The 15,186-nt window shown below is 42.3% G+C and overlaps 1 protein-coding gene and 1 long non-coding RNA gene across 2 annotated transcripts in view; one reads left to right on the top strand and one right to left on the bottom strand.

Annotated features, from left to right (window-relative positions):
* cpe (carboxypeptidase E) overlaps positions 1–15,186 on the top strand; it is a 53,084-nt gene that overhangs the window by 35,024 nt on the left and 2,874 nt on the right. The window contains exon 7 of the mRNA XM_052517292.1: positions 9,626–9,782. Coding sequence (XP_052373252.1) covers positions 9,626–9,782 — 157 coding nt within the window. The remainder of the gene's footprint in view (positions 1–9,625; positions 9,783–15,186) is intronic.
* LOC127929322 (uncharacterized) lies at positions 3,620–8,458 on the bottom strand. Its single transcript, XR_008134426.1, has 3 exons — positions 7,545–8,458; positions 5,840–5,995; positions 3,620–4,201 (listed from the first exon to the last, which is right to left on the bottom strand). It is a non-coding gene; the product is annotated as an uncharacterized LOC127929322 (long non-coding RNA).

The raw sequence follows: 15,186 nt of genomic DNA, 5'->3' as shown, positions 1-15,186 counted from the left end.
AGGTTACCTGTGTAGTGTCAGTAGGTTACCTGTGTAGTGTCAGTAGGTTACCTGTGTAGTGTCAGTAGGTTACCTGTGTAGTGTCAGTAGGTTACCTGTGTAGTGTCAGTAGGTTACCTGTGTAGTGTCAGTAGGTTTCCTGTGTAGTGTCAGTAGGTTACCTGTGTAGTGTCAGTAGGTTACCTGTGTAGTCTCAGTAGGTTACCTGTGTAGTGTCAGTAGGTTACCTGTGTAGTGTCAGTAGGTTACCTGTGTAGTGTCAGTAGGTTACCTGTGTAGTGTCAGTAGGTTACCTGTGTAGTGTCAGTAGGTTACCTGTGTAGTCTCAGTAGGTTACCTGTGTAGTGTCAGTAGGTTACCTGTGTAGTGTCAGTAGGTTACCTGTGTAGTGTCAGTAGGTTACCTGTGTAGTGTCAGTAGGTTACCTGTGTAGTCTCAGTAGGTTACCTGTGTAGTGTCAGTAGGTTACCTGTGTAGTGTCAGTAGGTTACCTGTGTAGTGTCAGTAGGTTACCTGTGTAGTGTCAGTAGGTTACCTGTGTAGTGTCAGTAGGTTACCTGTGTAGTGTCAGTAGGTTACCTGTGTAGTGTCAGTAGGTTACCTGTGTAGTGTCAATAGGTTACCTGTGTAGTGTCAGTAGGTTACCTGTGTAGTGTCAGTAGGTTACCTGTGTAGTGTCAGTAGGTTACCTGTGTAGTGTAGTAGTCTCAGTAGGTTACCTGTGTAGTGTAGTAGTCTCAGTAGGTTACCTGTGTAGTGTAGTAGTCTCAGTAGGTTACCTGTGTAGTCTCAGTAGGTTACCTGTGTAGTCTCAGTAGGTTACCTGTGTAGTGTAGTAGTCTCAGTAGGTTACCTGTGTAGTGTAGTAGTCTCAGTAGGTTACCTGTGTAGTGTAGTAGTCTCAGTAGGTTACCTGTGTAGTGTAGTAGTCTCAGTAGGTTACCTGTGTAGTCTCAGTAGGTTACCTGTGTAGTCTTAGTAGGTTACCTGTGTAGTGTTGTAGTCTCAGTAGGTTACCTGTGTAGTGTAGTAGTCTCAGTAGGTTACCTGTGTAGTGTAGTAGTCTCAGTAGGTTACCTGTGTAGTGTTGTAGTCTCAGTAGGTTACCTGTGTAGTGTAGTAGTCTCAGTAGGTTACCTGTGTAGTGTAGTAGTCTCAGTAGGTTACCTGTGTAGTGTTGTAGTCTCAGTAGGTTACCTGTGTAGTGTAGTAGTCTCAGTAGGTTACCTGTGTAGTGTAGAAGTCTCAGTAGGTTACCTGTGTAGTGTAGTAGTCTCAGTAGGTTACCTGTGTTGTCTCAGTAGGTTACCTGTGTAGTGTAGTAGTCTCAGTAGGTTACCTGTGTAGTGTAGTAGTCTCAGTAGGTTACCTGTGTAGTCTCAGTAGGTTACCTGTGTAGTCTCAGTAGGTTACCTGTGTAGTGTCAGTAGGTTACCTGTGTAGTGTCAGTAGGTTGCCTGTGTAGTGTCAGTAGGTTACCTGTGTAGTGTCAGTAGGTTACCTGTGTAGTGTCAGTAGGTTACCTGTGTAGTGTCAGTAGGTTACCTGTGTAGTGTCAGTAGGTTACCTGTGTAGTGTCAGTAGGTTACCTGTGTAGTGTCAGTAGGTTACCTGTGTAGTGTCAGTAGGTTACCTGTGTAGTGTCAGTAGGTTACCTGTGTAGTGTCAGTAGGTTACCTGTGTAGTGTCAGTAGGTTACCTGTGTAGTGTCAGTAGGTTACCTGTGTAGTGTCAGTAGGTTACCTGTGTAGTGTCAATAGGTTACCTGTGTAGTGTCAGTAGGTTACCTGTGTAGTGTCAGTAGGTTACCTGTGTAGTGTCAGTAGGTTACCTGTGTAGTGTCAGTAGGTTTCCTGTGTAGTGTCAGTAGGTTACCTGTGTAGTGTCAGTAGGTTACCTGTGTAGTCTCAGTAGGTTACCTGTGTAGTGTCAGTAGGTTACCTGTGTAGTGTCAGTAGGTTACCTGTGTAGTGTCAGTAGGTTACCTGTGTAGTGTCAGTAGGTTACCTGTGTAGTGTCAGTAGGTTACCTGTATAGTGTCAGTAGGTTTCCTGTGTAGGGTCAGTAGGTTACCTGTGTAGTGTCAGTAGGTTACCTGTGTAGTCTCAGTAGGTTACCTGTGTAGTGTCAGTAGGTTACCTGTGTAGTGTCAGTAGGTTACCTGTGTAGTGTCAGTAGGTTACCTGTGTAGTGTCAGTAGGTTACCTGTGTAGTCTCAGTAGGTTACCTGTGTAGTGTCAGTAGGTTACCTGTGTAGTGTCAGTAGGTTACCTGTGTAGTGTCAGTAGGTTACCTGTGTAGTGTCAGTAGGTTACCTGTGTAGTGTCAGTAGGTTACCTGTGTAGTGTCAGTAGGTTACCTGTGTAGTGTCAGTAGGTTACCTGTGTAGTGTCAGTAGGTTACCTGTGTAGTGTCAATAGGTTACCTGTGTAGTGTCAGTAGGTTACCTGTGTAGTGTCAGTAGGTTACCTGTGTAGTGTCAGTAGGTTACCTGTGTAGTGTAGTAGTCTCAGTAGGTTACCTGTGTAGTGTAGTAGTCTCAGTAGGTTACCTGTGTAGTGTAGTAGTCTCAGTAGGTTACCTGTGTAGTCTCAGTAGGTTACCTGTGTAGTCTCAGTAGGTTACCTGTGTAGTGTCAGTAGGTTACCTGTGTAGTGTAGTAGTCTCAGTAGGTTACCTGTGTAGTGTAGTAGTCTCAGTAGGTTACCTGTGTAGTGTAGTAGTCTCAGTAGGTTACCTGTGTAGTGTAGTAGTCTCAGTAGGTTACCTGTGTAGTCTCAGTAGGTTACCTGTGTAGTCTTAGTAGGTTACCTGTGTAGTGTTGTAGTCTCAGTAGGTTACCTGTGTAGTGTAGTAGTCTCAGTAGGTTACCTGTGTAGTGTAGTAGTCTCAGTAGGTTACCTGTGTAGTGTTGTAGTCTCAGTAGGTTACCTGTGTAGTGTAGTAGTCTCAGTAGGTTACCTGTGTAGTGTAGAAGTCTCAGTAGGTTACCTGTGTAGTGTAGTAGTCTCAGTAAGTTACCTGTGTAGTGTAGTAGTCTCAGTAGGTTACCTGTGTAGTGTTGTAGTCTCAGTAGGTTACCTGTGTAGTGTAGTAGTCTCAGTAGGTTACCTGTGTTGTCTCAGTAGGTTACCTGTGTAGTGTAGTAGTCTCAGTAGGTTACCTGTGTAGTGTAGTAGTCTCAGTAGGTTACCTGTGTAGTCTCAGTAGGTTACCTGTGTAATGTAGTAGTCTCAGTAGGTTACCTGTGTAGTGTCAGTAGGTTACCTGTGTAGTGTTGTAGTCTCAGTAGGTTACCTGTGTAGTCTCAGTAGGTTACCTGTGTAGTGTAGTAGTCTCAGTAGGTTACCTGTGTAGTGTAGTAGTCTCAGTAGGTTACCTGTGTAGTCTCAGTAGGTTACCTGTGTAGTGTAGTAGTGTCAGTAGGTTACCTGTGTAGTCTCAGTAGGTTACCTGTGTAGTCTCAGTAGGTTACCTGTGTAGTGTAGTAGTCTCAGTAGGTTACCTGTGTAGTGTAGTAGTCTCAGTAGGTTACCTGTGTTGTCTCAGTAGGTTACCTGTGTTGTCTCAGTAGGTTACCTGTGTTGTCTCAGTAGGTTACCTGTGTAGTGTCAGTAGGTTACCTGTGTAGTGTCAGTAGGTTACCTGTGTAGTGTCAGTAGGTTACCTGTGTAGTGTCAGTAGGTTACCTGTGTAGTCTCAGTAGGTTACCTGTGTAGTGTCAGTAGGTTACCTGTGTAGTGTCAGTAGGTTACCTGTGTAGTGTCAGTAGGTTACCTGTGTAGTGTCAGTAGGTTACCTGTGTAGTGTCAGTAGGTTACCTGTGTAGTGTCAGTAGGTTACCTGTGTAGTGTCAGTAGGTTACCTGTGTAGTGTCAGTTGGTTACCTGTGTAGTGTAGTAGTCTCAGTAGGTTACCTGTGTAGTGTAGTAGTCTCAGTAGGTTACCTGTGTAGTGTAGTAGTCTCAGTAGGTTACCTGTGTAGTGTAGTAGTCTCAGTAGGTTACCTGTGTAGTCTCAGTAGGTTACCTGTGTAGTGTAGTAGTCTCAGTAGGTTACCTGTGTAGTGTTGTAGTCTCAGTAGGTTACCTGTGTAGTGTAGTAGTCTCAGTAGGTTACCTGTGTAGTGTAGTAGTCTCAGTAGGTTACCTGTGTAGTCTCAGTAGGTTACCTGTGTAGTGTTGTAGTCTCAGTAGGTTACCTGTGTAGTCTCAGTAGGTTACCTGTGTAGTGTAGTAGTCTCAGTAGGTTACCTGTGTAGTCTTAGTAGGTTACCTGTGTAGTGTTGTAGTCTCAGTAGGTTACCTGTGTAGTGTAGTAGTCTCAGTAGGTTACCTGTGTAGTGTAGTAGTCTCAGTAGGTTACCTGTGTAGTGTTGTAGTCTCAGTAGGTTACCTGTGTAGTGTTGTAGTCTCAGTAGGTTACCTGTGTAGTCTCAGTAGGTTACCTGTGTAGTGTAGTAGTCTCAGTAGGTTACCTGTGTAGTGTAGTAGTCTCAGTAGGTTACCTGTGTAGTGTAGTACTCTCAGTAGGTTACCTGTGTAGTCTCAGTAGGTTACCTGTGTAGTGTAGTAGTCTCAGTAGGTTACCTGTGTAGTGTTGTAGTCTCAGTAGGTTACCTGTGTAGTGTTGTAGTCTCAGTAGGTTACCTGTGTAGTGTTGTAGTCTCAGTAGGTTACCTGTGTAGTGTAGTAGTCTCAGTAGGTTACCTGTGTAGTGTTGTAGTCTTAGTAGGTTACCTGTGTAGTGTTGTAGTCTCAGTAGGTTACCTGTGTAGTCTCAGTAGGTTACCTGTGTAGTGTAGTAGTCTCAGTAGGTTACCTGTGTAGTGTTGTAGTCTCAGTAGGTTACCTGTGTAGTGTTGTAGTCTCAGTAGGTTACCTGTGTAGTGTTGTAGTCTCAGTAGGTTACCTGTGTAGTGTAGTAGTCTCAGTAGGTTACCTGTGTAGTCTCAGTAGGTTACCTGTGTAGTGTTGTAGTCTCAGTAGGTTACCTGTGTAGTGTAGTAGTCTCAGTAGGTTACCTGTGTAGTGTTGTAGTCTCAGTAGGTTACCTGTGTAGTCTCAGTAGGTTACCTGTGTAGTGTAGTAGTCTCAGTAGGTTACCTGTGTAGTGTTGTAGTCTCAGTAGGTTACCTGTGTAGTGTTGTAGTCTCAGTAGGTTACCTGTGTAGTGTTGTAGTCTCAGTAGGTTACCTGTGTAGTGTAGTAGTCTCAGTAGGTTACCTGTGTAGTCTCAGTAGGTTACCTGTGTAGTGTAGTAGTCTCAGTAGGTTACCTGTGTAGTGTAGTAGTCTCAGTAGGTTACCTGTGTAGTGTTGTAGTCTCAGTAGGTTACCTGTGTAGTGTAGTAGTCTCAGTAGGTTACCTGTGTAGTGTTGTAGTCTCAGTAGGTTACCTGTGTAGTGTTGTAGTCTCAGTAGGTTACCTGTGTAGTGTAGTAGTCTCAGTAGGTTACCTGTGTAGTGTAGTAGTCTCAGTAGGTTACCTGTGTAGTGTAGTAGTCTCAGTAGGTTACCTGTGTAGTGTAGTAGTCTCAGTAGGTTACCTGTGTAGTGTAGTAGTCTCAGTAGGTTACCTGTGTAGTGTTGTAGTCTCAGTAGGTTACCTGTGTATTGTTGTAGTGTCAGTAGGTTACCTGTGTAGTGTAGTAGTCTCAGTAGGTTACCTGTGTAGTCTCAGTAGGTTACCTGTGTAGTGTAGTAGTCTCAGTAGGTTACCTGTGTAGTGTAGTAGTCTCAGTAGGTTACCTGTGTAGTGTAGTAGACTCAGTAGGTTACCTGTGTAGTGTAGTAGTCTCAGTAGGTTACCTGTGTAGTGTAGTAGTCTCAGTAGGTTACCTGTGTAGTGTAGTAGTCTCAGTAGGTTACCTGTGTAGTCTCAGTAGGTTACCTGTGTAGTCTCAGTAGGTTACCTGTGTAGTGTTGTAGTCTCAGTAGGTTACCTGTGTAGTGTTGTAGTCTCAGTAGGTTACCTGTGTAGTCTCAGTAGGTTACCTGTGTAGTGTTGTAGTCTCAGTAGGTTACCTGTGTAGTGTTGTAGTCTCAGTAGGTTACCTGTGTAGTGTAGTAGTCTCAGTAGGTTACCTGTGTAGTGTTGTAGTCTCAGTAGGTTACCTGTGTAGTGTTGTAGTCTCAGTAGGTTACCTGTGTAGTCTCAGTAGGTTACCTGTGTAGTGTTGTAGTCTCAGTAGGTTACCTGTGTAGTGTTGTAGTCTCAGTAGGTTACCTGTGTAGTGTTGTAGTCTCAGTAGGTTACCTGTGTAGTGTTGTAGTCTCAGTAGGTTACCTGTGTAGTCTCAGTAGTGTAGTAGTCTCAGTAGGTTACCTGTGTAGTCTCAGTAGGTTACCTGTGTAGTGTTGTAGTCTCAGTAGGTTACCTGTGTAGTGTAGTAGTCTCAGTAGGTTACCTGTGTAGTGTTGTAGTCTCAGTAGGTTACCTGTGTAGTCTCAGTAGGTTACCTGTGTAGTGTAGTAGTCTCAGTAGGTTACCTGTGTAGTGTAGTAGTCTCAGTAGGTTACCTGTGTAGTGTTGTAGTCTCAGTAGGTTACCTGTGTAGTGTTGTAGTCTCAGTAGGTTACCTGTGTAGTGTAGTAGTCTCAGTAGGTTACCTGTGTAGTCTCAGTAGGTTACCTGTGTAGTGTAGTAGTCTCAGTAGGTTACCTGTGTAGTGTAGTAGTCTCAGTAGGTTACCTGTGTAGTGTTGTAGTCTCAGTAGGTTACCTGTGTAGTGTAGTAGTCTCAGTAGGTTACCTGTGTAGTGTTGTAGTCTCAGTAGGTTACCTGTGTAGTGTTGTAGTCTCAGTAGGTTACCTGTGTAGTGTAGTAGTCTCAGTAGGTTACCTGTGTAGTGTAGTAGTCTCAGTAGGTTACCTGTGTAGTGTAGTAGTCTCAGTAGGTTACCTGTGTAGTGTAGTAGTCTCAGTAGGTTACCTGTGTAGTGTAGTAGTCTCAGTAGGTTACCTGTGTAGTGTTGTAGTCTCAGTAGGTTACCTGTGTATTGTTGTAGTGTCAGTAGGTTACCTGTGTAGTGTAGTAGTCTCAGTAGGTTACCTGTGTAGTCTCAGTAGGTTACCTGTGTAGTGTAGTAGTCTCAGTAGGTTACCTGTGTAGTGTAGTAGTCTCAGTAGGTTACCTGTGTAGTGTAGTAGTCTCAGTAGGTTACCTGTGTAGTGTAGTAGTCTCAGTAGGTTACCTGTGTAGTGTAGTAGTCTCAGTAGGTTACCTGTGTAGTGTAGTAGTCTCAGTAGGTTACCTGTGTAGTCTCAGTAGGTTACCTGTGTAGTCTCAGTAGGTTACCTGTGTAGTGTTGTAGTCTCAGTAGGTTACCTGTGTAGTGTAGTAGTCTCAGTAGGTTACCTGTGTAGTCTCAGTAGGTTACCTGTGTAGTGTTGTAGTCTCAGTAGGTTACCTGTGTAGTCTCAGTAGGTTACCTGTGTAGTGTAGTAGTCTCAGTAGGTTACCTGTGTAGTGTAGTAGTCTCACTAGGTTACCTGTGTAGTGTAGTAGTCTCAGTAGGTTACCTTTGTAGTCTCAGTAGGTTACCTGTGTAGTGTAGTAGTCTCAGTAGGTTACCTGTGTAGTCTCAGTAGGTTACCTGTGTAGTGTTGTAGTCTCAGTAGGTTACCTGTGTAGTGTTGTAGTCTCAGTAGGTTACCTGTGTAGTGTCAGTAGGTTACCTGTGTAGTGTTGTAGTCTCAGTAGGTTACCTGTGTAGTCTCAGTAGGTTACCTGTGTAGTGTTGTAGTCTCAGTAGGTTACCTGTGTAGTCTCAGTAGGTTACCTGTGTAGTGTAGTAGTCTCAGTAGGTTACCTGTGTAGTGTAGTAGTCTCAGTAGGTTACCTGTGTAGTGTAGTAGTCTCAGTAGGTTACCTGTGTAGTCTCAGTAGGTTACCTGTGTAGTGTAGTAGTCTCAGTAGGTTACCTGTGTAGTGTAGTAGTCTCAGTAGGTTACCTGTGTAGTCTCAGTAGGTTACCTGTGTAGTCTCAGTAGGTTACCTGTGTAGTGTTGTAGTCTCAGTAGGTTACCTGTGTAGTGTAGTAGTCTCAGTAGGTTACCTGTGTAGTCTCAGTAGGTTACCTGTGTAGTGTTGTAGTCTCAGTAGGTTACCTGTGTAGTCTCAGTAGGTTACCTGTGTAGTGTAGTAGTCTCAGTAGGTTACCTGTGTAGTGTAGTAGTCTCACTAGGTTACCTGTGTAGTGTAGTAGTCTCAGTAGGTTACCTTTGTAGTCTCAGTAGGTTACCTGTGTAGTGTAGTAGTCTCAGTAGGTTACCTGTGTAGTCTCAGTAGGTTACCTGTGTAGTGTTGTAGTCTCAGTAGGTTACCTGTGTAGTGTTGTAGTCTCAGTAGGTTACCTGTGTAGTGTCAGTAGGTTACCTGTGTAGTGTTGTAGTCTCAGTAGGTTACCTGTGTAGTGTTGTAGTCTCAGTAGGTTACCTGTGTAGTGTTGTAGTCTCAGTAGGTTACCTGTGTAGTGTAGTAGTCTCAGTAGGTTACCTGTGTAGTCTCAGTAGGTTACCTGTGTAGTGTTGTAGTCTCAGTAGGTTACCTGTGTAGTCTCAGTAGGTTACCTGTGTAGTGTCAGTAGGTTACCTGTGTAGTCTCAGTAGGTTACCTGTGTAGTCTCAGTAGGTTACCTGTGTAGTGTCAGTAGGTTACCTGTGTAGTCTCAGTAGGTTACCTGTGTAGTGTTGTAGTCTCAGTAGGTTACCTGTGTAGTGTAGTAGTCTCCGTAGGTTACCTGTGTAGTGTTGTAGTCTCAGTAGGTTACCTGTGTAGTGTAGTAGTCTCCGTAGGTTACCTGTGTAGTGTTGTAGTCTCAGTAGGTTACCTGTGTAGTCTCAGTAGGTTACCTGTGTAGTGTAGTAGTCTCAGTAGGTTACCTGTGTAGTCTCAGTAGGTTACCTGTGTAGTGTTGTAGTCTCCGTAGGTTACCTGTGTAGTGTAGTAGTCTCCGTAGGTTACCTGTGTAGTGTAGTGTTCTCAGTTGGCTGCAGTACTTAATGCAGCTGGTGGCCACACCAGATACTGACTGTTACTTTTTATATTGACCCCCCCTTTGTTCAGGGACACTTTATTCCATTTCTGTTTGTCACATGTCTGTGGAACTTGTTCAGTTTATGAATCTTGTTGTATACTAATATTTACACATGTTAAGTTTGCTGAATTTATTCCCCTCTCTCTCTCTCTCTCTCTCTCTCTCTCTCTCTCTCTCTCTCTCTCTCTCTCTCTCTCTCCCCCCTCCCTCCCTCTCTTGCCCCTCCCCTCTCCCATCCCCCTCCCTCCCTCTCTTGCCCCTCCCCCTCTCCCATCCCTCTCCCCCTCCCTCCCTCCCTCCCTCCCTCCCTCCCTCCCTCCCTCCCTCCCTCCCTCCCTCCCTCCCCCTCCCTCCCTCCCTCCCTCTCTCCCCCCCCCCTCTCCCCCCCCTCCATCCCTCTCTCTCTTTCTCTCCCTCCCTCCCTCCCTCCCTCCCTCCCCCCTCCCCTCCCCTCCATCCCTCTCTCTCTTTCTCTCTCTCTCTCCCTCCCTCCCTCCCTCCCTCCCTCCCTCCCCCCTCTCCCATCCCCCTCCCTCCCTCTCTTGCCCCTCCCCCTCTCCCTCCCTCCCTCCCTCCCTCTCCCCAGGCATGCAGGATTTTAACTACCTGAGCAGTAACTGTTTTGAGATAACTCTGGAGCTGAGCTGTGACAAGTTTCCTGCTGAAGACACACTGAAGACTTATTGGGAGGAGAACCGCAACTCACTGGTCAACTACATAGAACAGGTACACCTACACACACACACACACTCACTGGTCAACTACACAGGTACACCTACACACACATACACATACACACACACACCGACAACTCACTGGTCAACTACATAGAACAGGTACACCTACACACACACACACACACACACACACACACACACACACACACACACACACACACACACACACTACACACACACACACACACACACACAACACACACACACACACACACACACACACACACACACACACACACACACACACACACACACACACACACACACACACACACACAGACACACACACACACACACACACACACACACACACACACACACACACACACACACACACACACACACACACACACACACACACACACACACACACACACACACACACACACACACACACACACACACACACACACACACACACACACACACACACACACACACACACACACACACACACACAACACACACAGACACACACAACACACACACACACACACAGACAAACACACACCACAACTCACTGGTCACACACACAGAACAGGTACACACACACACACACACACAGACACACACACACACACACACACACAACTCACTGGTCAACTATATAGAACAGGTACACCTACACACACACACACACACACACACACACCGCAACTCACTGGTCAACTACATAGAACAGGTACACCTACACACACACACACACACACACACACACTGGTCACACACACACAACACACACACACACACACACACACACACACACACACACACACACACACACACACACACACACACACACACACACTGGTCAACTACACAGGTACACACACACACACACACACACACACACACACACACACTCACTGGTCACTACACAGAACACACACACACACACACACACACACACACACACACACACCACAACTCACTGGTCAACTACATAGAACAGGTACACCTACACACACACACACACACAACTCACTGGTCAACTACATAGAACAGGTACACCTACACACACACACACACACACACACACACACACACACACACACACACACACACACACACACACACACACACACACACACACACACAACTCACTGGTCAACTACATAGAACAGGTACACCTACACACACACACACACACACACACACACACACACACACACACACACACACACACACACACACACCACAACTCACTGGTCAACTATATAGAACAGGTACACCTACACACACACACACACACTCACTGGTCAACTACATAGAACAGGTACACCTACACACACACACACACACAACTCACTGGTCAACTACATAGAACAGGTACACCTACACACACACACACAGACATACACACACACACACACACCACAACTCACTGGTCAACTACATAGAACAGGTACACCTACACACACACACACACACACCGCAACTCACTGGTCAACTACATAGAACAGGTACACCTACACACACACACACACACACACACACACACACACACACACACACACACACACACACAACACACATAAACACACACACACAAACATGAACTCACTGGTCAACTACATAGAACAGGTACACCTACACACACACACACACACACACCACACCATCACACACCATCTCACAGGGCACACACACACACACACACACACATCACACACCACACCTCACACCACACACTCACTGGTCATGACTTACATAGAACAGGTATATTGTTGATTGGAGAAAACACATTACCATATTGATCACTGGTTAACTGATTATTATGAACAGGTACACCTGATTAGAGTTGATTGATTATTATGATATTGATTACAGTTCACTGATTATTATATATTGATTAGGTACATTGATTATTATGACATTGATTATAGTTGATTGATTATGGTCATCATATTGATTAGGTTTATTGATTATTATGATATTGATTAGAGTTGATTGATTACACATATTGATTAGAGTTGATTGATTATTATGATATTGATTAGAGTTGATTGATTATTACAGATATTGATTAGAGTTGATTGATTATTAAGATATTGATCAGAGTTATTATTGAATATTAAGATATTGATTAGAGGTATTATCATATTGATTAGACACATTGATTATTATCATATTGACAGAGTTTATTGATCATTATCATATTGATTAGAGTTTATTGATTATTATTATATTGATAAATTGTTATTGATTATTACAGATATTGATACACACACACACACACTGGTTTATTATTATCATATTGATTAGAGTTGATTGATTATTATCATATTGATTAGAGTTTATTGATCATTATCATATTGATTAGAGTTTATTGATTATTATTATATTGATAAATTGTTATTGATTATTAAGATATTGATAAGGTTGATTTATTATTATCATATTGATTAGAGTTGATTGATTATTATTATATTGATAAATTGTTATTGATTATTATGATATTGATCATAGTTAAGGACTGTGATAATGTTATTGATAACTATATATTGATTATTCAGTGTATTGATTACTAATGTACTTTCTTATTGTAGCAACTCACTGGTCATTACATTGATTGGTATTACACACACACTCCTGGCACAGGACACACACTACTCACACACACACACACACACACACACACACACACATACACACACACACACACACTGTTCAGTACAGGTTACACACACACACACAGTCAACTACTAGAACAGGTATGTTACAGTAGAACACATGACAACACATATTGATTACCAGTAGTAACACCATGACACACACACATGTTCACACATACACACACATGACAACAGCTATGTTCAGTACAGTTACACATGACAACAGCTATGTTCAGTACATAGAACAGGTACACCTACACATGTTCAGTAGTAGTTACACATGACACAGTCATGGTCATTAGTAGTAGTTACCATGACAACACATGTTCAGTAGTAGTTACCATGACACACCACAGCTATGTTCAACTAGTAGTTAACATGACATCAGTATTACAGTAGTAGTTACACATGACAACAGTATGTCACTAGTAGTTACCATGACAGGTACAGCTATGTTCAGTAGTAGTTACCATGACAACACATGTTCACAGTAGTTACACACACACCACACACACACACACACACACACACATGTTCACAGTAGTTACCATGACAACAGTATGTTCAGTAGTAGTTACACATGACAACAGTATGCACACTAGTAGTTACATGACAACAGGTATGTTCAGTAGTAGTTACCATGACAACAGTATGTTCAGTAGTAGTTAACATGACAACAGTATGTTCAGTAGTAGTTACACATGACAACAGTATGTTCAGTAGTAGTTACCATGACAACAGTATGTTCACTGGTAGTTACATGACAACAGTATGTTCTAGTAGTAGTTACCATGACACACAGTATGTTCACTAGTAGTTACCATGACAACAGGTATGTTCAGTAGTAGTTACACATGACAACAGTATGTTCAGTACAGTTAACATGACAACAGTATGTTCAGTAGTAGTTAACATGACAACAGTATGTTCAGTAGTAGTTACCATGACAACAGTATTTTCACACAGTATTTACCATGACAACAGTATGTTCAGTAGTAGTTACCATGACACATATGTTCAGTACACAGTTAACATGACAACAGTATGTTCAGTACTAGTTACCATGACAACAGTATGTTCAGTAGTAGTTACCATGACAACAGTATGTTCTGGTAACTACCATGACAACAGTATGTTCAGTACAGTTACCATGACAACAGTATGTTCAACTATATAACAGTTACCATGACAACAGTATGTTCAGTACTAGTCAACATGACAACAGTATGTTCAGTAGTAGTTACCATGACAACAGTACTAGTTACCATATTTTCTGTAGTAGTTACCATGACAACAGTATGTTCAGTAGTAGTTACCATGACAACAGTATGTTCATAAATATGTTACCATGACAAAACAGTATGTTCAGTAGTAGTTACCATGACAACAGTATGTTCAGTGTAGTAGTGAACCATGACAACAGTATGTTCAGTGACAACAGTATGTTCGTGACCATCATGACAACAGTATGTTCTCAGTAGTAGTTACCATGACAACAGTATGTTACAGTGACCAATCCCAGTAGTAGTTACATGACAACAGTATGAGTTACTGTGAGTATATTGTTGATTGGAGAAAACATGTATTTCATATTGATGACAACAGTATTGATTATTATGATATTGACAATAGTTGATTGATTATTATCATATTGATTAGAGTTGTTGATTATTATGATATGACAAGAGTATGTTGATTAGTAAGATATTGACAACAGTATATTCTGATTATTTACCATGACAACAGTATGTTCATAGTATTATCATGACAACATTATGTTCAGTACTAGTTACCATGACAACAGTATGTTCAGTATTAGTTATATGACAAGAGTATGTTGATTATTATTATATGATAAAGTATGTTATTAGATTACCATGACATTGTTCAGTAGTTAGTTACTGTGATAATGTATTGTTAATATAGTATTGATTATTAATGTATGTTCAGTACTAATGTACTTTCTTACAGCTAAGTACAGTGATATTGATGATTGATGTTCTGTAGTAGTTAACATGACAACAGTATGTTCAGTAGTATTGACAACAGTATGTTCGGTAGACTACTATGCGTTACCATGACAACAGTATGTTCAAGGTTCTGCCTATGTTCAGTTACTTGACATGACAACAGTATGTTCTGTCCTGTATTTAAGAACCATGACATGACAGTATGTTCAGTAGTAGTTACCATGACAACAGTATGTTCATGACACTATTAACATGACAACAGTATGTTCAGTAGTAGTTAACATGACAACAGTATGTTCAGTAGTAGTTACCATGACAACAGTATGTTCAGTAGTAGTTACCATGACAACAGTATGTTCAGTAGTAGTTACCATGACAACAGTATGTTCAGTACTAGTTAACATGACAACAGTATGTTCAGTAGTAGTTACCATGACAACAGTATGTTCAGTAGTAGTTAACATGACAACAGTATGTTCAGTACTAGTTAACATGACAACAGTATGTTCAGTAGTAGTTAACATGACAACAGTATGTTCAGTAGTAGTTAACATGACAACAGTATGTTCAGTACTAGTTACCATGACAACAGTATGTTCAGTACTAGTTAACATGACAACAGTATGTTCAGTAGTAGTTAACATGACAACAGTATGTTCAGTACTAGTTAACATGACAACAGTATGTTCAGTAGTAGTTAACATGACAACAATATGCTCAGTAGTAGTTACCATGACAACAGTATGTTCAGTAGTAGTTACCATGACAACAGTATGCTCAGTAGTAGTTAACATGACAACAGTATGCTCAGTAGTAGTTACCATG

Source organism: Oncorhynchus keta, unplaced genomic scaffold, assembly GCF_023373465.1.
Source record: "Oncorhynchus keta strain PuntledgeMale-10-30-2019 unplaced genomic scaffold, Oket_V2 Un_scaffold_6470_pilon_pilon, whole genome shotgun sequence".
NCBI classification, from domain to species: domain Eukaryota; kingdom Metazoa; phylum Chordata; class Actinopteri; order Salmoniformes; family Salmonidae; genus Oncorhynchus; species Oncorhynchus keta.
Note: the sequence above shows the minus strand (reverse complement) of the source record. Positions and strands in the feature narration are given on the sequence as shown.